The sequence below is a fragment of the Eptatretus burgeri genome, chromosome 2 (genome assembly GCF_056783735.1).
Source record: "Eptatretus burgeri isolate ZD-2024b chromosome 2, Ebu_testis_v1, whole genome shotgun sequence".
Classification (NCBI taxonomy): Eukaryota; Metazoa; Chordata; class Myxini; order Myxiniformes; family Myxinidae; genus Eptatretus; species Eptatretus burgeri.
In genome coordinates, this window is record NC_140962.1 from 102411214 (window position 1) to 102433485 (window position 22272).

At 44.3% G+C, this 22272-nt stretch overlaps 1 protein-coding gene across 6 annotated transcripts in view; it reads right to left on the bottom strand.

The window, feature by feature from the left end:
* NCKIPSD (NCK interacting protein with SH3 domain) overlaps positions 1-22272 on the bottom strand; it is a 105425-nt gene that overhangs the window by 21811 nt on the left and 61342 nt on the right. For 3 of the 6 annotated variants that reach the window (XM_085870535.1, XM_085870538.1, XM_085870536.1), the window contains 7 exons: positions 17948-18041; positions 16882-17385; positions 15435-16477; positions 7978-8148; positions 7791-7877; positions 7361-7499; positions 6932-7012 (listed from right to left, as the gene is read on the bottom strand). In XM_085870535.1, coding sequence (XP_085726661.1) covers positions 6932-7012; positions 7361-7499; positions 7791-7877; positions 7978-8148; positions 15435-16477; positions 16882-17385; positions 17948-18041 — 2119 coding nt within the window. Of the gene's footprint in view, positions 1-6931; positions 7013-7360; positions 7500-7790; positions 8149-15434; positions 16478-16881; positions 17386-17947; positions 18042-22272 lie in introns of those variants that run through there. The other 3 variants (XM_085870539.1, XM_085870537.1, XR_015055285.1) reach the window with 3 other exon arrangements.

The window sequence follows — 22272 nt, forward strand, 5'->3', positions numbered from 1 at the left end:
GCGTTTAGGGGAATTGGTATATACAAATGGGCTTCACAAGAGGAACTCGTCAGTGTTCCAGACTCCATGTTGAGTCGATGTCAATAGTAGTAGTAGTAGTATTGGTAGTAGTAGTGGGTCCATGTAAGTAGTAGTAGGTGAGCGTGATGGGAAGGGTGTGGGTGATGATGGATCCTCGTTGCGTCCATGAATAGGAGACTACTTTGCACCATTGTTTGATGTTCTTTTCGGCTAATTTTTTTTTCTCATTCCCACGATGAACTATTTTTTTTGTTTCAGTTTTTAAAGTATTCAAAACGACTTGGACAAATGCATAATGTACTAGTAATGAACACAGAACGCTTCGATAACTTATAGATAAGTTATACCAACGATTGATTTGCGTGTTTTAGGCATCCACAACCTATGCCCAACGATAGTCTAACGTATGCATAGCGTGGCAGCGTATCGTCGACGATTACGTGAGGTTTTCAATTCATAGGCTGCAACTGCACTTTTAATAAATGTCTGTCACTCGCCTATTGTTTTTGGACGCTGGTGCTCGGCAATTGAAATCGTTTCCATTGAACGAGCTATATCGCTTCCACAGCACTGCAGTCACGGCACCAACAGCAGCAGGCTCAGTGCCAGCCTCATGCCAGGCTCAAGCGGATCCCTGTAGAAGGTGTACTGCTTGGTTATCCTTGGACCCACTCTGGCTAGCAGCTCGTCGAGCATCGCTGGGGGCATTCGTAGGAAGTTGATGAAGGATGCATGGTCCTTGTTACGGAGTTTCACCATGAGCTGGTCATATTTGCTGTCATGGCATCGCCTCCTGATCCATGGTCTGACCCAGTTCCTTCTCCTCCGTTCACGTCTTCTTCTCCCGGCTCTATTGGCATGCAACTGGTGCAGTGTCAACTCGATGAGGTCATGTTGATGTTGGAGGACAGGAAGGTATTGTCGTCTCAGCCTTTCCGTATCCTCCATCTCTCAGAATGACATGGACATGTACTCACCACGAAGTCTAAAAAAAGACGGGTTCCTCCTGCGAAGCCCCTTTTTATATACCAATTCCCCTAATCGCTGCCAATACGCCATTATACGGTATCTGTAAGTTAGAAACGCGTTCAGTAAGTTCTGTGGTCGTCCTGAAGACGTCTACATACGTATTTGTGCATTGGACATGCTTTACAAATAATTTGCAAGCACGTTACTCATAGGTTATAAATAAGTCATGGGCACCCTAAACATTACTTTGACGTGTTTCGACGTATGAGAAACTTTCAAGTAACGTGTTGCGAAGTGTGAACAACGTTCATGTAGCGTGCTTACAAAACGTTACTCACAGGTGAGAAATAAGTTTCGGGTACGCTAAACATTACCTCGACGTGTTTCGACTTATGAGTAACTTACAAGTAACGTGTGTCGACGTGTGACAACGATCGCATTACGTGCCTACAACTTATGGCCAGCGTAGCGGAACGTGTGAGTCATACGCCGGCATACGTCGTAAAATTTCAAGCATGCAAAAATTTGAGGACAACCCAAAAGTACAACGTTTAAAGCCAGCGTACTACGACGTATGGCAGTGTTTTTCAGCGTGCTCTTAACGTATTCGACGTGTGCCAGCGTTTTAGACAAATTTTTCATAAATCGGCATACGCTGGCTAAATCGTCAAGGTGTGACAGCGGCTTAAAATGTAAAAAAAAAATACAACAAAAAAAACCTTTTCCATCCTCATCTTTTACCCCATGTAACCATGTGACCTCCTGTACCGATTTCTTCTTCCTCCTCCTTCTGCCGATCTACTATCTACTTTGCTGATCCACATTCACCACACACCTTCATAATTTTTTTTCTTCAACTTTTCCTTTACCTCATGTTAAAAAAAAGAAGCTTTCTTCATTCTTTTCACTTCTCACCTTAAACCTCCCTTAACCACATGATTTCTCTACTCCCCTATTCCTGTAACTTTCACCGACCTACCATCTTCCTCCCACTTTAGCCCATCCAAATTCACCGTACACCTTCATGGTTATTTTATTCTTCAACCTTTCCTTTACCTATCTTACCTTATCTCTATAAAAAACAGTGTCTTAAAATGTTTCAATTTCATCTTTCACACGTGTGGTTCTCTGCATTGTATCATAATTCACTTTTCTTCTTCTTCTTCTTGTTCTTCTTCAAAAGACTTTAATTCGACCTTTCCTTCCTCCCGTGTCTAAAACATCCCATTGTTACAACGTTTCTTTTCTTCTCCTTTGTTGCATCTCTCATGTAATGTCTTTAATCGCATCCCTGACTTAATTTCAAAAATCCCAGTTTGCAATGCATGTTTGCGTTCCTTCAATCGTCCCTTTTTTCTAACTTCAGTGCTAATTCACCCCACCTCCTTACATCTACCTCCTCCTAATCCTTCACTTGTTATACCCCCTCCTTAGCCCTCATATCTTACCTCTCATCCTACTTCCGCTCTTTGCGCCTCTTCACTGTCTTCTGATTTATTATCAGCTCCTCCTCTGATGTCCCAAACTTTGTGGTGTTTTAACATCTGTGGGCTCCATTCCAACCGAACAGATATCTCACTCTCACTCAATCAGTACCACTCCTCAATATTTCAAGCATGCTGTTTCTCTCCTCTCACACCTCCCCTCTTCTCAAACCCTCAAATATTGTACCTCCCACTGCTTCCTCCCTTCTTCACCATATCACTACATAATCTCATCCTTCCCCTCAACCCATCTATCCCATCGCCCTCCTGCCCCTTGGCCGTGCCTGCTCTCATCTCCCCTCCCTCTCAAAACTTCCCTCTCACCCTTCTTCTCAAAGCAAGCTTCACACTCTTTGCGCTCCAATCTTCACTCTCACCCTTCTCCCTCCAATCTTCACTCTCACCCTTCTCCCTCCAATCTTCACTCTCACCCTTCTCCCTCCAATCTTCACTCTCACCCTTCTCCCTCCAATCTTCACTCTCACCCTTCTCCCTCCAATCTTCACTCCCACCCTTCTCCCTCCAATCTTCACTCTCACCCTTCTCAAAGTTGCCCTTCCTCACATCCACAAAGCTGCCCCCACCGCCTGTCACATCCACAAAGCTGCCTCCTTCCCCTGCACTCTCTCTTCCATCTCATCCTTCCACCTCCTCCAGTCTCCAACTTCCCTCTGCACCCTCTCTTATTACTCCCCACTGTTCCTCGTCCCATCATCACCGAGCCTTTTCTCCTCCTCATCATCCGGCCCTCTCCCTGAGTTTTTCTGCAATCCCCCACACTCTGACAACTCTCCCCACCTCCCCCTACCCCTCCTCCCTCATTCTACCCTCCCCTTTCCCTGCATCCAAAGCCTCCCCCTCCCTCTTTCTTAACAGTGTGGACAAGGATTACAAGGAAATTATGCGCAGGAGGAGGCCATTCGGCCCGTCATGCCTGCGCCACAACAATAACATATTTAATAAATCCATCAATACGCCTTCCCTTCGTGTGCAGCCTTCTGGCTGCTACGCTGGTACTCATTCACCGACCTCGGAAGGATGACAGGCTGAGTCAACCCCCTGGTGTTAATTCAGCGGCCAACGGGGCTGGAACTCAGGACCCTAGGATCCCAAGACACCACCCAAATCACCAAATCAACACCAGTTTCAAAACATTCGGGGCCTTTCCACACAGGTTGCCACTGACAAATCAGACAATCCGTTTAACAGAAACTTTCCTCCTCCGAGACATCTCTGACTCCCTCGTATCTCTTCCTGGATACTCCCTCCTCTGGTATGACAGACCTGAGCCTCGTCCTGGCAGCGGAGTTGCTCTCTTCATCAAAAACTCTTTCTCACTCTCCATGCACTGCACTCACTCCCCCACACCCGCAGGAATACCTCTGGCTACGGCTTCCACACCACTCCCACCTCAAGTTGATGTGTGTGTTGTACCATCCACCAAACAATGACTCCTCCATTGACACCTGGCTCACAAAAACATGGACCAACTTCTCTCCTTTCATCCCAACTCTCTCTTCCTCATATGTGGTGACTTCAATTGTCATCATGCCAGTTGGTTGGGTGTGGGTAACTCCCTCACCTGCCATGGCACTTCAGCAAAAGACGTCTGTGACTCATTGTGACTGACTCAATCTGTCAACTTCCCGACCCGGATCTCAACCAACAGTACTCCATCTCTTCTGCATCTGATTTTGACCAATTTCCTGAAAATATCTGCTGTTCTTCCTCTGCTCCAATCGCTTCATTTGACCACATGCTTGTCAAAGTAGACATCTCTCTGGCTGTTATTAGAGAACCACCTCAGTGCCATAGAGTCTGGCATTTCACTTCGGTCGACTGGGAGGGTCTCCAAGCAGCCATCAAACTTCAAGACTGGTCTCCCATTACTACTTTCTCCAACATCACCTTGCCCGAGGAATTGTTTCAATGAATCTTGCTCTCTCTCATGCACAGATTTATCCCCTCTCATCTTCAGTTGTCCTACCCTTCCTCCCACCTATGGTTCAGTGAAGCTTGTGGTGAGGCATTTGTCCTGAAACAACTTGCCTTTGCCTCATAGAAAGCAAACTCAACTGCGGGTAATCTGAGTTTCTTCCGTAAAGCTTGGAACAAGTGTGTGTCATCTCTCAGGAGAGCCAGAAAACAACATCTTTCGAATCTCAAGTCTGAATTCTCAAACTTCTTTCCCTCCTCCAAATACTGGTGGCGTCTAATCAAATCTGTTTCTGGTGTATGTTCCCCCTCCATCCCCTCCCTTACCTCAAATGGCCACACAGTTGACACTGCACGTGAAAAGGCTGAATGCCTAAACTCGGTGTTTGCATCTAAATCCTGTGTCCAAAACCCATCGCTTTCTGTACACACCTTATCAAGTCACACCAGCTGTTCCTGGACTCTGTGTCCTTTTCTCCTGACAAGGTGGAGAGTGCTTTCTGTCAAATCTCGACTCAGATTCTGCAACCGGTCCACACGGCATCAGCCCTCGTGTTCCAAAAACCTGCTCTGCTGCTCTGGCCACCCTCTGTATTCAATTCACCCTCAAGGTCATCTGCCATCTCCGTGGAAATCAGCAAACATTACTGCCCTGATAAAAAAAGTGCAAAAACAGATCCCTGCAACTACAGACCAATCAGCCTTCTCCCAATCATCAGCAAGGTTATGGAATCCATCATCGCTTCAGATATTAAATCCTTCCTCTTCTCCAATGGCTTGATTTCCGATCATCAATTTGGTTTCAGACCAAGTCACTTTTACCCTGGATGTGCTGCTTCTGCTCTCCCAATAATGGATGGAGGTCCTCAATGTCAGAAATGAAATCAGAGCCATATGCCAAGACATATCACGTCCTTTTAATACAGTCTGGCACCCTGCCCTGCTCACCAAACTCTCTTCCGATGGTATCCAAGGCCATCTCCACTCACGGCTCGCTGACTTCCTCTCCTGTCGCAGCCAACGTGTGGCCCTAAATGGAGTTCTCTTATCCCCTCTTTCTGTCCAGGCTGGAGTTCATCAAGGCAGCGTTCTGGGCCCTGTTCTTTTTCTGGTTTTCATCAATGATCTCTGACTCTGGAAAATCCTCTTGATCTCTTTGCTGATGACTCGACCCTCTGCCGTACCATCTGCCATCTCTCAGACTGGCAAGCAGTTGCTTCTTCGCTGTCTGCAGATCTGGATAAAATCACAAACTGGTCCAACACATGGAACATGTCTTTCAATCCTGACAAATCTCACACTCTCACTGTGTCTCTCCTAAAGGACCGTTTGGAAACTCCTCCCCCCCCAACCTACTTTCTCAACAATCCTCTGGAAGAGGTCCTTTCAGTCAAGCTTCTGGGTCTTACAATCTGCCATGATCTTTCCTGGGAAAGCCACATTTCCAACCTGGCCTCCAAAGCCAGTCGCCGACTGGGAATCCTCCGTCGTGCAAAGTCCTTCCTCGGCCCACCTGAGCTCCTGACCACATTCAAAGCTTACGTCCGCAGCCTGGTGGAGTTCTGCTTTCCCCTCTGGGCTGGTGCCCCTGCCTCTCACATTTCTCGGCTTCACGCTGTAGAAACCAAGGCATTTAGAATCATTGGCATCTCCTGCGATGAGGCTGAGTCTTGAGATCTCTCACTCTCACTGCAGGCAGGTCGGTGGTCTTTCTGTCTTCTTCCGTCTCCTCTCCAGTCTCGCCCCTCCCCCCACTCTGTTTGGATCTGTCCCCCCCCCCAATATTTCCGCATGGCGCTCCAGGTCCACCAGTAAGCCCCTTCTGGTAAAACGACCAAAATCACAAATCACTGTTCACCTTCCATCTTTCATTCCTCTTTTTTCTCACCTTTGGAACAAACTCCCATACTCTCTTTAATCCCACTCTTCCCTCCAGGTCTTCGAAACAGCTGATCACCACCATCTCTTATCTTCCCCCATCAAAAACCACAATTTTTTCTACCTCCGCTCAGATCCCAAACTCTGCTAATCCACCTCCTTCAAATTCCCTGCTTTCCTTCCTGAAAGTCCCTGTTGTGTCCATCTTGTTTACCCCGTGTACACTGCCCCATTCCTCTCCCTTCCACAGATCTCCAAATGTCCCTGTTCCCCACTGTTTTTTCCTTCCCTCTCCCCTTGTTGTGCGTTACCTCTCATACGAGCCTCGACAATGTATACAACAGCAACAACAAAAAAAAGTGCCATCGTTTTTGCTCACGGGGCGAACCCCAAGAAGTTGGAAATATAAATTTTTTGACTCCGGTCGTAAAATAGTCATTTGCGAAGGATTCATAACTTATGTACTGTTGGATGAAAGTTCGTGAAATTTTGAAGATGAATGATGCAGACGGTTCAACTCTTTCATATGCCGAATACATTTGAAGGAATACATATGCAGGATATTGTTAACGATTTGAATGATGTCATACACACATGCAAAGCTTGATAACAAGGAAAACGATTTGGTCGAGACATCACCATACCATAGTGGTGGTAAGGAAGTGGTTCTCCCATGCTGAACACCATGGTAAGTAGCAGTACAGAATAGCACAATTTCTGCAGTTCTGAGGGATTATAGAAACAAGAATAAATGCGCTTTATAGGGATTTATAAAACATGAAGAAGCAACTCTTTTTACATTTCATCTTCAAGGCTCACGGGTCACTGCACTGGCTACAGTTGGTGCTCACACTCCAACACGACAGAGATGAGAATGATCAAAGTGAACAGGACAAGTTGCAGTGATTATTGTGGAGAACAAAGTCATGCTCGTTGACACAAAATAACATGCTCACCATCAAAACTTTGCATTTTGTAATGACTGCATTGAAAAGTTAAGCTGGGAGATCAACTATCATTTTCCAGTAAGATTCCTCATTTAAAGCCAAGCAGTGAATGGGAGAGAAACCTGCCTTTCATATCAGCCTGAATATCTCGTGCTAACTCCATGGGCAGGACAGAGTTGAGCAGACCTGAGATAACGGCACCGTCAAGGTGACACATGGCACCAAAGACCTTAAGGAGTAGCAGGCGTAAAGAGATCCTGTGCTCCTGTGGAATATTTGCAACACGAGTGGTTTTCACAAAAGAAAAGGTCAACAGAGCGAGAGACCACAGAGCATGCAGAAAAGTTGCTCAGGCTGACTTATAATTAATAGAGACTACAGTATATAGGGAAGAAGGGGATGGGAAGGAGACAAAAACACTAGAAAATGGACAATAATCTGGTGTTGAGTGCAGAGAAACGAGCATTGAATGAGAGTTTAACCATAGCTTGCTCATGTGATGTCAGCTTAAATGGCAAGCACTGCAGGAGTGTGAACTCAAAGGTAAAACCCTTACCATTTGATAATAGGCTATCAGCGAGTGAACAGGATCACAGTCATCACGTTTGCACATTTTCCTGCAGATATCAGGGTTGGCATCTGTCTGCAGGTGGAACAACGCACAGAGATCGATTTCTATAAACATCACTTTTACCAGGAAACACAAGCCTCAGCCTCAATAGCAGTCAACATGCAAACATCACCAGAATAGAGAGGAGCTCCTCCAGGTATCCTAGTATAACTGCCTCATCCTCATGAAGCGCCCAGCTGCGCTGCTGTGCGTCGTCCTTGTGCCGGGCCAGATCCAAGAAGATCTCGTCCAACCTTTGCGCATCACGACTTGGAAGTCCCCGTGGGACTTCAGATTCAAGGTCCTGAGCACGAGTCAGCATTTGTGCACAAAACAATCCATTGTGATCAAAGTTGTTTTTTTTCTTTTTCTGAGGTATATTTATAATTTACAAATCTAGTATTTGGACAAACGTGTGAAACATCAGCCCAATTAATTAGTTGAAGATCTGCTAAATATGACACGGTGCCAACATCCAAACCAAAAATAACCATAAATTTAATGTATTTTGTATATACAGATGTGTTTTACATGAACAACCCATGAAACATGGTACTAAAATACTGTTGTTAAACTGAGACGGAGAGAATTTTCAAAATAATGCATTATTTATTTTATATGCTTAACTTTAGTGCCAATCAAATGTATCTCACTAGTGTGTCACTGCTGCCAAATGAGTCTCTTGGGAAGGGTTATGCTGGGTGGTTTGTCCATCCATCCCCGTAAACTGAATCGGTGAGGGCAGGAATTTGTAATTTGTTCCATGGTGATGGTGATAACTCACCTACTCTTCATGAAAGATTGTGGAATCTTTAATGTCTACTAACAGTGTCATCAGAGGAGCCCTCTAGCGTGATGTACCCACCAAGGAATGACGCACATTGATGCCTCGCCCTGACACCAGGGTGACAGTTTACAGCTGGGTCGAGATTAAAACCCAAGCTCGACAGCTCAGAGGTGAGTGTGCACACCTCAAAGCTATCCTACCAGTCTTAACCGTAATTAAGTTTATGTTCAGAGAAAAAAACAAAAGTAAAAAAAAAAAAAGGATCAAACCATTATAGCCATGCAACTTAAAAACACAAATAGCACATAAATGTCTATCAGTTAACATGCAGAGTATAATGACAAAGGTGGTAATGTGGACCAATTAAAAAAACAAAAACAATGTTCACTCATCACTCAAAAATATCAATGAGCAAGCACGTTGATATCCATGCACAGTTGTAAGTATCTCTTACCATATTTTGGAGACAATTTTTTTTGGAAAGATAGGATGCAAAACATTGCAAACTAGAACGGGCACTCATAGAGCGCATACCTTCGCCGCCACGACTTTTTTTGTTCTTGGTATGAGTGTGGGGAACTGGTTTCATATGAATGGTCTTATGACACAAACCACATATCTATAATGTCATGACCCCCCCCGACTTTCGGGGACTACGGACTAAACAACAATCAACTCGCGTCGTTTTGGCGAGTCTTCACTCGCAAGATCGGTGAATACAACGTTTCAACAAGAGAAGGTAATCTCGTTTGATGCTGGTTTCATGCAAATCGAATAAGAATTGACTGAGTTATGCCAAAAACCGCATATTTTTCAAGGGCGTGACCCCCCCCCCCGACATTTTACCCCAACCGGTGACATGTGTTATGACGTCATTGTGTCACAAGATTGGGCATTAAATTCTGAACATTTTGGTGCTGGGTTCATGTAAAGCGGACAAGAATTGACCGTGTTATGACAAAAACCGCATATTTTTCAAGGTCGTGACCCCCCTGACCTTTGACCCTTAACAAGAGTATGGGTGTCATTGTGTCATATTGCATATCACAAGATGAGGCGTTGAATTCTGAACATTTTGGCGTTAGTTGCATGCAAATTGAATAAAAATTGACCGTGTTATCGTAAAAAGACGATTTTGACCTTTTCGTGACCTTGACCTTTGACCCGAACGATCCCAAAAGCTAATCGAATGCTTCCTGGCTAATAAACAATCATCCCACCAAATTTCATGCAATTCGGTTTAATACTTTTTGAGTTATACGAATCACAAGATTACAAAAATAAATAAATAAATAAACAAGAGAAGGTAATCTCGTTACCTTCGCATTCTGCGAAAGGTTACGTTTTGATGCTGGTTTCATGCAAATCGAATAATAATTGACTGAGGTATGCCGAAAACCGCATATTTTTCAAGGGCGTGACCCCCCCCCCCCCGACATTTTACCCCAACCGGTGACGTGTTATGACGTCATTGTGTCACAAGATTGGGCATTAAATTCTGAACATTTTGGTGCTGGGTTCATGTAAAGCGGACAAGAATTGACCGCGTTATGACAAAAACCGCATATTTTTCAAGGTCGTGACCCCCCTGACCTTTGACCCCTAACCGGTAACAAGAGTATGGGCGTCATTGTGTCATATTGTATATCACAAGATGAGGCGTTGAATTCTGAACATTTTGGCGTTAGTTGCATGCAAATTGAATAAAAATTGACCGTGTTATCGTAAAAAGACGATTTTGACCTTTTCGTGACCTTGACATTGACCTTTGACCCGAACGATCCCAAAATTTAATCGAATGCTTCCTGGCTAATAACCAATCATCCCACCAAATTTCATGCAATTCGGTTTTATACTTTTTGAGTTATACGAATCACAAGATTACAAATAAATAAATAAATAAATACATGCCGACCAAAACATAACCTTTCGCAGAATGCGAAGGTAAAAATAAAAGGATCATCCTTTGCAAGGCATTTAAGCTCCAATGCATTGTGTCCATTGGCAAAAGCCATTGTACAAATACAATTATGATTATTAATTCTCATCACAAACCAGGACAATGAATGCAGATAACGAGTGCTTGCGGAATAAAGAAAAAGGACCAACCACAAAGAAAAATGCATTCACCAAATGATCTTCTAACATACTTTAGAAAAGCCACATGAAATCCATTGTACGAATGAAATGAACGAATAAATAAATAAATAAATAAATAAATAAGTGAATGTGTGGGTGGGTGGGTACCCACTTGCGCTGACTATTCACATTGTTTATATTTTTTCAGCGATGAATGAAGGTCAATTGGTTTTTAATAGGTCTGTATTATTAGAATAGTTATTAGCCCCCGTTGGACTTAGTCCGAAATGTGGGCTTATGGATTTGGTCTCGATTTTCGTGTCCATGCCTGTGTGCGCGTGTCCGTAACCATATCTCGGACATGTATGGACCGATTTTATTTGTACTTGGCACAAAGACAACACATGATGGTGTACATAATTTTGTTTCGCGATGCGATTAAGGATGGCCGACTGGCGGCCATTTTACTTGTAAAAACCCGGTATTGACCACGTCCTCAACCATCGACATGCTTTTCAGATCTTGTTCAAACTTGGCACACGGATAATGAATGACAGCTCACATATGCACGTCATTTCATTTCGAGATCAGATCCAAGGTCGTTGAATGGCGGCCATTTTGTGACTTAAACATGTCTTCAACCATTTCTCGGATATGCATGGTCCAATTTTGTTCAAACGTGGCACAAGCACAGTTCACGATGGCATACAGTACACTTACACCTAACTATTTTGTGATCTGATCAAAGATGGCTTACTGATAGATTGGCGGCCATTTTAGTTGTATATAAATTTGGATTCGCCCTTTAACTCCAAACAGCAAAATTAATAAAACAGGGACAATTACATTTTATGTCTTTTTTTTTTCCTTGTTCTACTGTGCATTTAAACAGACATATCTATGTGCTGCTTACATTTTCAAATTACATGGCTGCATTGGTTTGATCACACCCCCCCCCCGCCCCCACCACACTTAAACAAACTTAACAAAAGTTGAGGGTGATTGGATAGCTTAGGAGGGATACACACTCGCCTACGAGTTGTCGAGCCGAAGTTTTAATTTCAACCCAGCCAAAAACTGTCACCTTGGTGTTTCACATTCAGGGTGAGGCATCAATGTGTGTGCTCCCCCTTTGCCTCCCTCCTCTGAAACCTGGTGGCACCTTGTTGAGTCTGCCGCTGGTGTATGCTCCCTCTCTCGCCCTTCTTGTCACTTCAAAAAGCACCACAGCCGACTCCGCTGGACCTCTTTTGCACCTGAGAATGTGGAGAGGTTTCTGGCAACCCTCAACTCTGATTCTGCAACTGGAGCGGAGAGCATAAGCTCGTGTTAAAATCCTGCTATGCTGCTCTTGTGCTGCAATTTTCACCTTTTTTTTCACTTTTCTCTGCCCTTTGCACCTGATCATTTGCCTGAGGTAATCTTCCATCTGCTTGAAAATCAGCCAAGATCACCACATTACATGAACAAGGAATAAAAATGGATCCCCTTCACGACAGACTAGCTTACATATAATTATCAACAAGGTCATGCAATCAATCATCAGAGGGTCGACGCAAAATCATTCCTTTTCTCCAACAATCTCATCTCAAATCATCGATTCGGTTTCAGATCAGGTCAATCCACCTTGGACATGCTGCTTCTACTCTCCCAACAATGGATGGAAGCTCTCAACATCAGACTTGAGGCCAGGGCGGTCTCTCCAGACACATCTTGTGCTTTTGATACAGTCTGGCACCCCGCCTAGCTCTCCAAACTCTGCCCACAGCATCCAAGACCAACTCCACTCATGGGTTCCTGACTTCCTCTCCTTTTGTAGCGAACACGTGGCTCTCAGAATCCGAATCATCTCAACAAGCCTGGAGTGCCACAAGGTAGTGTTCTCGGCTCCATCCTATTCTTAATCTTCAACAATCTTTCCGACTGGAAAATTCCCTTTATAAATTTGCTGATGACTCCACCATCTTCCCTGAAGTTCCTCATCCTTCAGACAGATAGGCAGGCAGTAGCCTCTACCCTCCCTTCAGACCTTGATAGAATCACAAGCTGGTCAAACACTTGGAATACATTTTTAAATCCTGACAAATCTCACAATCTTACTTTTTTTTTTATCTCTGAAAAGGACCATCTGGCAAGCACTCCTATCTACTTTCTTAATAATCCTCTTGAAGAAGTTCAATCTGTCAAGCACCTGAGTCTCACGATCAGCCACAATCTTTCTTTGACAAACTACATCTCATAGTTGGCCTCCAAAGGCAGTTGCAGACTGTGCATCCTGCATCATGCAAGGTCCTTCCTTGGAACACCTGAACTCTTATCCACCTACAACGCTTTCATCTGCAGCTTCATGGAGTCCTGCTATCCCCTTAGGGCTGGAACCCCTGCATCATACCTTGCTCAGGTTGATGTCATGGAAACCAAGGCCTTCAAGATCAATGCAATTTCCCATGACGAAGATGAGTCTACAGGCCTATCACTTTCGCATCACAGACAGGTCAGCGGACACAGTCTTCTTCCGCCTCATTTCTGGACTTGCACCCTCTACCCTCTCTGTGCTTTGTCCCCCTCAGTTATCTGCAAGGTGCACGCGGTCAAACAACAACTCCTTTCTGGCAATACTCCCAAAATCCAGAATCACCGCTCACCTTCACTCATTTGTTCATCATTTTTCCTGCCTGTGGACCCAACTTACACATTCTCCTCAATCTCATTCTTCCCTCCGGTTCTTCAAGACAGCTGTTCATAACCATCTCAGATCATATCCCATCCTAAACCATATTCTTTTCCACCCACGTTAATCCTCCCCATACCCACCCCTTTCCAAGTTTCCAGTTTTTCCTTCCTGAGAGTTTGCTTCTGTATCCATCTTGTCCACCCCATGTGTCCTCCCCATTCTTCCCCACAACCCTTATTTCTCAAAGTCTCCTATTTTGTCCCTCAACTCCACTGTTGATGTTTCCCCACCTTGTCGTCTTTCTACTGTTCCGTCCTTATCCGTTCTGTGTTCTAGCTCCTACATGACCCAAGACTTTGTATACATAAAATAAGACAAAAAACAAAAAATGCAAGACAGACAAACGTGAGAAAAATAAAGTCAAGAATCTAGGCCAGATGGATTTCAAAAACAAAAATGCAACACTGGCATCCATCACAGTGAGGACAGTTTCACAAGCAGCATCAGAAATGACCACCAGGCTACATGGAGGGTTGGTGCTGGTAAGGGGAGGAGGAGTTTCTCTAAAACCTTGGGATTTTGAAGCATTTCAAAGTAGGGGGTTCAAATTGTGCTTTGCATGCATTGAAAGCAAGGAGGAAAAAGCCCCGATGAAGCTTTTATGGAAGGACCAATCCGAGCAGCTCGCCGTGGTACATCATTATTGCAGGCCGTGGGGTATCAAACTGAGAGCATTCATTGCCTCCGAAGAGGCAAATTAAAATTTTGATTGCAAGGGAGAAAAAAAAAGAGAAGGGTTGGTGGAGGAGGGAATGGGTGAAAACTGAGCCATTTGCAGCCATGGTCAAGTGGATACACAGAGTGCATGCGTCGCAAAATGGGAAAGATGAAGAGTAAAACACCACTTCCTTACATGCATATAAAATACACAGACAGACAGACAGACAGACAGACAGGTATACAAAACCCACTTATTCACCATTTACTGGGCATGCTATTCATGCGATGTTAATAGCAACCAAAATAAAACTGCAGCATGCTTGCATTGCTACCTCAGTGTGTGCTCTACAGATTAATCAGCAGGCAAGTGAACAAGATCGTGTTGGGTGAAGTAGGGTATGGGAAAATGTGGTAGGGAGAGGGTCAGGGTGGAGGGGGAGCGTTGACACAATGATTTGACATAGCATGAGGGGGGGGATAAACAGCTAGCCTCTTTTTCTGCATGGATGCAAGACGTAAGCCAAATGTGTTGGGTTTGGTGGTTGAGAACACAATTCTGAAGCGAAAGCCAACTTGGGGCCACATTCTTTTGTGCTGGTGATTGTGAAGATATTTGATGAATGCATTTTATGGAGTGGCTCGAAAGCAAGTCAAAATTACCGGGGTGGCTGGAAAGTTGTTGAAAAGGCAATATAGCTAGTTGGCGAGTACCTTTTTAGGAAGATTATTTGCGAAACAGAGGTGAAATGGTCAATCAATTCAATAACTAGTGGTGATCATGTGCAAAGATTAACTTTTTAAAGCTTTTATGATGTAAACGTAAGGAGACCTTTATTTAATAGTATGGACAAATGTCAGCATTTTTGACCAACACTTTATATATTCCATACATCCACCTTCAATCCTCTTCCTTTACTCTTTTACCCTTTTTCCCCCATTTTCCAATACTGTCCTTTTTTCTTCCTCTAGTCCCTTCTTATGAAAAAGGAGGCTATTTTGAGGTTGTACTTACATTACATGCAGGACAAGGGCATGAGGGGACATATGTGGACAAATAAATACAGCATATGGGATTTGAACCTGGGATCCCAGCACGATGAGCTATGTCCTCAAACAGGAACATCACCCAGGCATTGGTGCTTGAGAGACTAGGATCCAAGGTTCAAATGCAATATTCCTGTTTGTTTGTATTTTAGATCCAGAAATCTAGGCTCAGGAAGGACCTCAACAACAAAGGGCAGCAAGTTCGCAGATTGACAAGTGTTGGTGGATTATTTCAAAATTAATTCGTTTGCCATGGCCTTGAGGTGTTTGCTGCAGCAGAGCTCACCACAGGTGTGAGTAGGGAAAGAAGCAATTGTCCCATGGCCGGCGCCACACTTGGCAATGAGTCTCGCAGATGACCAGCCATGACGGCAACAGCAACGCGCGACAGCTCATAGCTGAGACCCGTGGCATTCCGAACAATCTCCACCAACTCTTCACACAGAGATGCCGGCTGACAGGAACAATCCTCTGCGGCATGACATGACATGGGGCTAAGCGCGACCGAGCGTCTCCGTGGCCATTCTGTTAAGGTGTCATTGCAGTCACTGTCGTCGTCATTGTGGTTGCGAGTCAATGTGTATTCTGGTCTCAGAGTTGGCGATTCATGGTCTGACAGTCTGTCCGACCCAGAAGAGGTACCAGGGAGCTTCGCGGGTGAGGAGGTACAAGAGGAGGAGTTTGAGGAGGTTGTACCATCTGCAGAGTGCTTAAGGCGAGACTCTACCTTGCAAGTTGGCGGTGAAAAAGAGGGGGAGCGATGCTTTGTGGGAGAAAAAGAGCCAGAGGAGTAAGCCATGCGTAGCTTGGCAAGCGAGGCACGAGCAGGTCGCATTGGTAATACAGGCAAGCTGCCACGAAGGTTCTGTACTTTGACAGGAGAGCCGAGGCAGCGCGAAGGCGAATCAGTGCGTGCAAACGGGAAATCGGCAAACAAACAGCGGCTGCACGGTGAACCCTCGCCCCGAGACCGCTCCTGCAGCTTACATCCCTGGTCGCACATGAGCTCTGTGTCAGGCTCAGCAGCTGAGCCATCACAATGTAGTCCAACTGGGTTGACCGTCACAAAATCACTCACGGATGCAGAAAAAGTCGATTGATTACAGTCAGGCATGCTGGTATTCTGTGCTGAAGACTCCAAATTATGACAAAGCAACATGCTGTTTTCCTGACCGTGCTGACTTCCAGGTGAGGTGCACATGTTGTGATTTATCTCTGGTTTAGTCGTGGTGTCACGGTGCGAGGAAGAGGAAGAAGAGGGGTTGGAATTTCGAGGAAGGTCGGAAGAAGCAGCTCGACAGATCCAGTCGTCTTGAGACACGTAACATACTAAACGCAAGGAAAAGCAGGAAAGGGAGGAGAAACCCAAACGGAAGGGAGAGAAATAGGGGGTGAGCAGAGAAAGCAAGGAAACAAAAAAAACAAAACCAAATAGGAGTAACAATACAAAGAAGGGAGAAGTGAAAGGGAAAAGGAAGAGAAAAAAAAAGAAAAAGAAAAAAAAAGTCAGGTTAGCAAGTGAGAAAAGTGGAAAAAAAGTGAAAGCTATGTGAAAGAAGGATGGTTAAATGAAGCAAAGATGAAAACAAAATTATTATGAAGCAACAAGCCTCTGATGTACAACCACAGCAGATCCAAATTCAGGGCCGCAAAGATGCATCGTCCTGCCTGAACAACAATAAGTTAGTAAACAAAAGCACTTTGTCCCCAAAGCATCAACAGTTCATCTTTACCTGTATTCCTTGTCTTTCGTGGGGATAGCAATGTATCCACCAACTCTTTGAAGTTTTGAACGCCAGCAGGATAATTTTGGCTTTCTTCAGCTTCTCCCTTAGGCCCAGCACCAACTTGTCCCTTAAGTTCGGTAGACTTGTTGGAAATACCACTGTCTCTGCACAGTGGAGGCGCACTTGGCATTGAAGATACCACAACGTTGCCTCCAGGTTTAGTGTCGCCTGTCATTTGTTCATCTCCAACTTTGCTCGGTAGTGGCACACAGTCTTTTCCTTCCAAACTAACCCGGGTTAAAGAAGCTCGTCTGCTATCTTGTTGTGAATTATGAGGCATGCTGCTGGGCAGCCGGACGGAAGTGCTGTTGTACACAGAATGCTCAGCAACGGTGACAGATGGCGTGGATGAGGTGGATGAGATGGATGAGGTTGATGGGGAAGGGGGAGGAGGTGGGGGCAGAGCAGTAACTCGTGACAAAGATGACGACTCTTTCTCATGCTTTGTCGCTGTTTGGAGAGGAGGATAAAAATGAAAGATGAAAATAAAAAACAAACAAATAAATAAATAAACAAATCAAATGTCACAAAGAGTAAAGGAGATGCAATTTTAACCAATCAAAAGGAAACATCTCAAACAAAGCCTGCTCTGATGTGGTCAAACAGAAAAGGTTTGAGACAAACGTGAGGATCAAATAAAATTCTCGAATACCAATTATTTTCAAACTGGAATGCACGTATCAAACACAAACGATTTTCAAGCCAAATCCCGAAACAGATCATCAAAGCATTATCAACAGGAAGCAACATTCACCAAAATCGATTGCATTATCACTCCTATTAAGGAACTCGGAACTTCACCTCTCGATGACCCTTAAACGTTTCCCAACAAAATAAATTATATAAACACAAGAATCCGTTTGCTTTATTAAAGCAATTTTGTTTGTCCCAAATGATTTGCAACATTACAATTTGATTAAATAGCCTTCTTTTGCTTCACAAAAATCCCATGAGAAGGGAAGGTGATCAAGCCAGGCAGTGCCAGGTGAGAGGAAAGAGCTATGCAATGTACCGTTGCTATTCGTGTCAATTGCATTCGACACGGAGTGCATTTTCTCTGGAGGCATTGGAGCGATCGGTGAAGTACAGCATGGTTGTGCAGGAACCTGAAAGTGTAAGAGGGAAGACAATAAATAAATTAATAAAAAGAGCTGGAGAAAGAAGACAATTCATTAGAATGTCACTTCAACGTTGCCAGATAGGTCTCCACCCACATGATTATATTGTCGTGGGCCGATGGTCGGTGGCGAGAACGACCACGAGGTGGGGGAGGTTACGCCGTCTCCCACCAGACTCCCCGGAATTGTAGGCCGTCGCTCCGGATAATTCCGTGAGCTGGCGGGTCCCTGAACCGACCGTGGACGCCAATATCTCAACCGCGTTGCGGAGGGTCTGTTTGTCTATAACCAATTTACCTTATTAACTACACGATTTTGACTACCGGGGAAACCACGCCCTCGGCACGTCTTGCTCGAACCGGGTCACTCCACCGACTGCGGTCGAGTTCCAACTACTGACTACCAACTCGGGTTCGGGTGCAGCCAAGCGGAAACTGTCAAAGCCGTGCCGGCTATGGTAGACCGATTACCGGGGATGAAACCCCGCTTATACTCAGACCCGAACAATGCTGGACCAATACAAGAGAGGACGGAAACAGACTGGGAATATTTCTACAATTGTTTTATTTACAGTAAAATAAAGACAAAGGCCAGACTTGACGCGAATATGCAATCAGGGAAATATTTACAATCAGCAAAAACACTTACTTAGTTCTACTTAAGGACGGGCCCACACGCAGACACACACACAAAAAGAAAATAAACCCCAGAGTCTTTATTTGACCCTCGCAGCCGTGAAGAGAGACAAGCTGAGGGTCATAGTTCGGTGGGTACCTGGTCGTCAGAGGGAAAGCGTGCTCTGCAGTGCGGCACCTGCCAAAGGTCGTCGGTTTGGTCCCAGTCGCACATGTGGGACTCGTGGCAGAGCTCGCGTGGTGAATAGTCGGGGTCAAAGCCAGCCAAGAAGTCCTCGTAACAGCCACTGTGAACAAACTGGTTCTTCAGCCACCATGAACAAACTGGTCCCTCGCAACCGCTGCTCGTAACCACACCAGAACTTTCGTCCACAGAACTCCTCCTTTCACCCCTCCTCCTTCCTCAGACGCGCCCCTCTCTTAAATACCACGAGGGAAAAAAGAATGCCTTCGTACGGGGCGGAGCTCCGTGAAGCACGTGCCAGTGTCCGCCTTGATTGGACAGGGTTCCACGGCATGCCCTTCCTGGGCGGGATTTCGGGTTGGGAGAGCAAAGCGCCCGCTCAGTAGCAGGCTGGATGGTCCACTGGATGTGGCGTTGGAGGATATGGGGTTTGAAGATATAACCTACCTAAACCAACGCAACACACAGCCTGTCGTCCCACTAGACCAAAAGGAGAGGTTCAAACTACACACATACTTAACGAGATAACTGACTTTTGGGACCTGTATGTTGAATGCAAATGGTTTCCAGATCCGTAACAATATCATTATACATACTTGTACCAAGTTTGATTTAAATCCTTGAACCCAGATTCAAAATATATTAAATAATTCTAGCTGTCAGATCATGCATCCGATCAGGTTCAAATTTAAAACATATATTTCCCCATGACTAAGATCATAAATTGTGAAGTTTCACATCGATTGATGAAGCAGTTCATGAGAAATGACAAAGATTTTCGTTGAATCCAACATGGCTGCCAGACCATGTGACCTATTAATTATTCGTGAACACCATGGTATCCCCAAGGCTTGAGGAACATGCGGGTGAAGTTTCCCCTCGATCTGTCAAGCCGTCTGGAGAAGGAAATTTTTAAAGGTTTATTCGTAAAAATATAAAAAAAAATAGCTGTCAAACCACGTGACCTATGACATCATAAAAACATTCTACATGAGTGGTTGCACTGATGGTGAAAATTTCTTGTCAATCGGATAAGCGATTGCAGAGAAAACGGAGAAAATTAGCACGGACGGACAACATGAAGACATACTGCCTTCGGCGACTTCGGCACAAAAAGATTGACATTTTAAGATGACAAAAGCTACATTACACAATAAATTGAAACTGTGACCAAATGTTCAACATCTTATCTACATCGCTTTACTTCAATGAAAATGTGTCCTAAAGGTTACTCGGTAAAATCTGACCACTCATTAACAAGCAAAGGCTCAAGATTTGAATGTCAAGCGAGGAAGCAGCAGGAAGCAAAGTACCAGTTGTGGAAGTCTTTGGTACAACTCAGTGAGGCTCAGAACCGAACTTCTTACCTCCCAGATAAAGCGAATGTGGATATATTGCAAACATGACAATAATTTGCAGTTGAAGCAAATGTTAGATACAGATACAGTATTCCATCCATTGGGACCATACTCTGTGCAGAGCGTTGTTGCTGCCTAAGCAATCTCCTCGGCTATTGGACACAATACTGGACGGGTCACCACTCCGACAGTGTTCCAGCAAGCTGGCACTCATTTTGCCGATCTTAGAAGGATGACAGGCAGAGTCAACCCCACCTGGTAATAATTCAACAACAAAGGGGGAGTGGAACTCAGGATCCTCATATCCCAAGCCCACCACCCTCAGCATCAAGCTAACACCAGGCAAATATACAGTATTGCAAACACTATATGTGACCCTCCAGGACAAAACCAGTCGGAAGTCGCAAAAATTCAATATTGAGTTATTGGGTTTATTTGAAAGCCCATAAAATAAGCTTCACAATGGTGTATCATACATGGTGGTCCGTCACAAACTGACCAAGATATCTTACGATGAAGTTTTAAACACACGTTATTGGGAAAATCGAAATAACCGGATATTAGCTTCTGGAGTTTGAGAAACTATTGCTGGTATACGTTGCTAAGGACTTTGTTTGGTCCTTTGTTTGCCAAGGACAAAACAACAAAAAAAAAAAAAAATTCTCTATCAAAATAAAACGCTAAGATGGAAGCACGTTATCACAACAAAAGCTAACCCAAAGCCGACATAATTAATGCTCAAAAAAATTTTTTTTTTAAACTGCATAAAGCCAAAAGACATCACATGAATATTAAACATTGTGGCAATTTGGATAATCCACTTTAGTTTGCCATGAAACTGTTAATGCTGCAAAAGGTATGACCTAATTTATAGCCCAGATTTGCAAAGCAGCCTATTTGAACATGAAATGTTTTTGTTTTTGTTTTTTTTTAAAACGAATATATAAACAAACTAGAACGGCACTCTGTTGAGCGCATACCTCCACCAGGCTGAACAATTTACGTTTTGTATCCGACTGATACGGTGGAACTAAAATCCAATTGGCTTGTTCTTGTCACCGACTCAACTCATCCACCAAGTTTTGTCATAATCCATCCACGTTTTGAAATATCATGCTATATATCGTTTTTGGCCCCACCTTTCAGTGGTGAAGAATCGCTTAAAATTTTTTGAAAATTCATATATCCAGATCAGAATCTCCACCAAAATCGAATCAATTGGTCCTTGTCACACACCCAACCTGTCCACCAACTTTTTCAGATATCTTGCTGACAGATAGGTGAAAACAACCTCCATAACCACCTTCGGCTGCAGAGGTAACAAAACAAACAACAAAAACGCAGACAAATTGCAAAACAATTCAAACTGATAAATGTGTCCAATGAAACCAAACAAAGCCAAGTGAGCATATTGCATTACATCGAATGAATATGCATTGTGAGCGAAACTGAGCATCCATCTGTCTTAACACATATTCATAGTCACAGACAAAAAGGATGCAATCAGCAGAGAAGGGCTGCAAGAGCTCGCCTCAATTTCAAATGAACACAGCTAATCTCCAGATAAGTCCATTAAAAAAAAACAAAGCCCTTCTGTCAGTGCCCATAGAGGACGTGCCACTGAGCATGCTCGACCACAGCTTGAGAATTCACCGCAGTCAAAACCTGACACATCAGCACTGCGATTACATGGAGTAGGTAGGAGGCTGGAAGCAGCACCACCTCCGTAAAAGGCCCACACACAATGTGCGCTCAACACATTTCCAACAGAAACTCATCACATTCTCACAGCCCGAGATGGTGCTTTCCAGGCAAACCTTGTTTTTATAAACCAAATAAATGGTTTCGCTGTAAAATCAACGTTTACTCATGTTGGAGATGTTCTTTGTCACAATCGATGTGCGTTATCAGTGAAATACACCTCGACTCCACGAAGCGGAAGTGCTTTTTATTTATTTATTTGTAGTAATTTAAGGCTCATAGAGGAGCTTGTACATAACTCACGTGCAGCTTAAGGAGATACTGCATTAACTAGAAGGGCA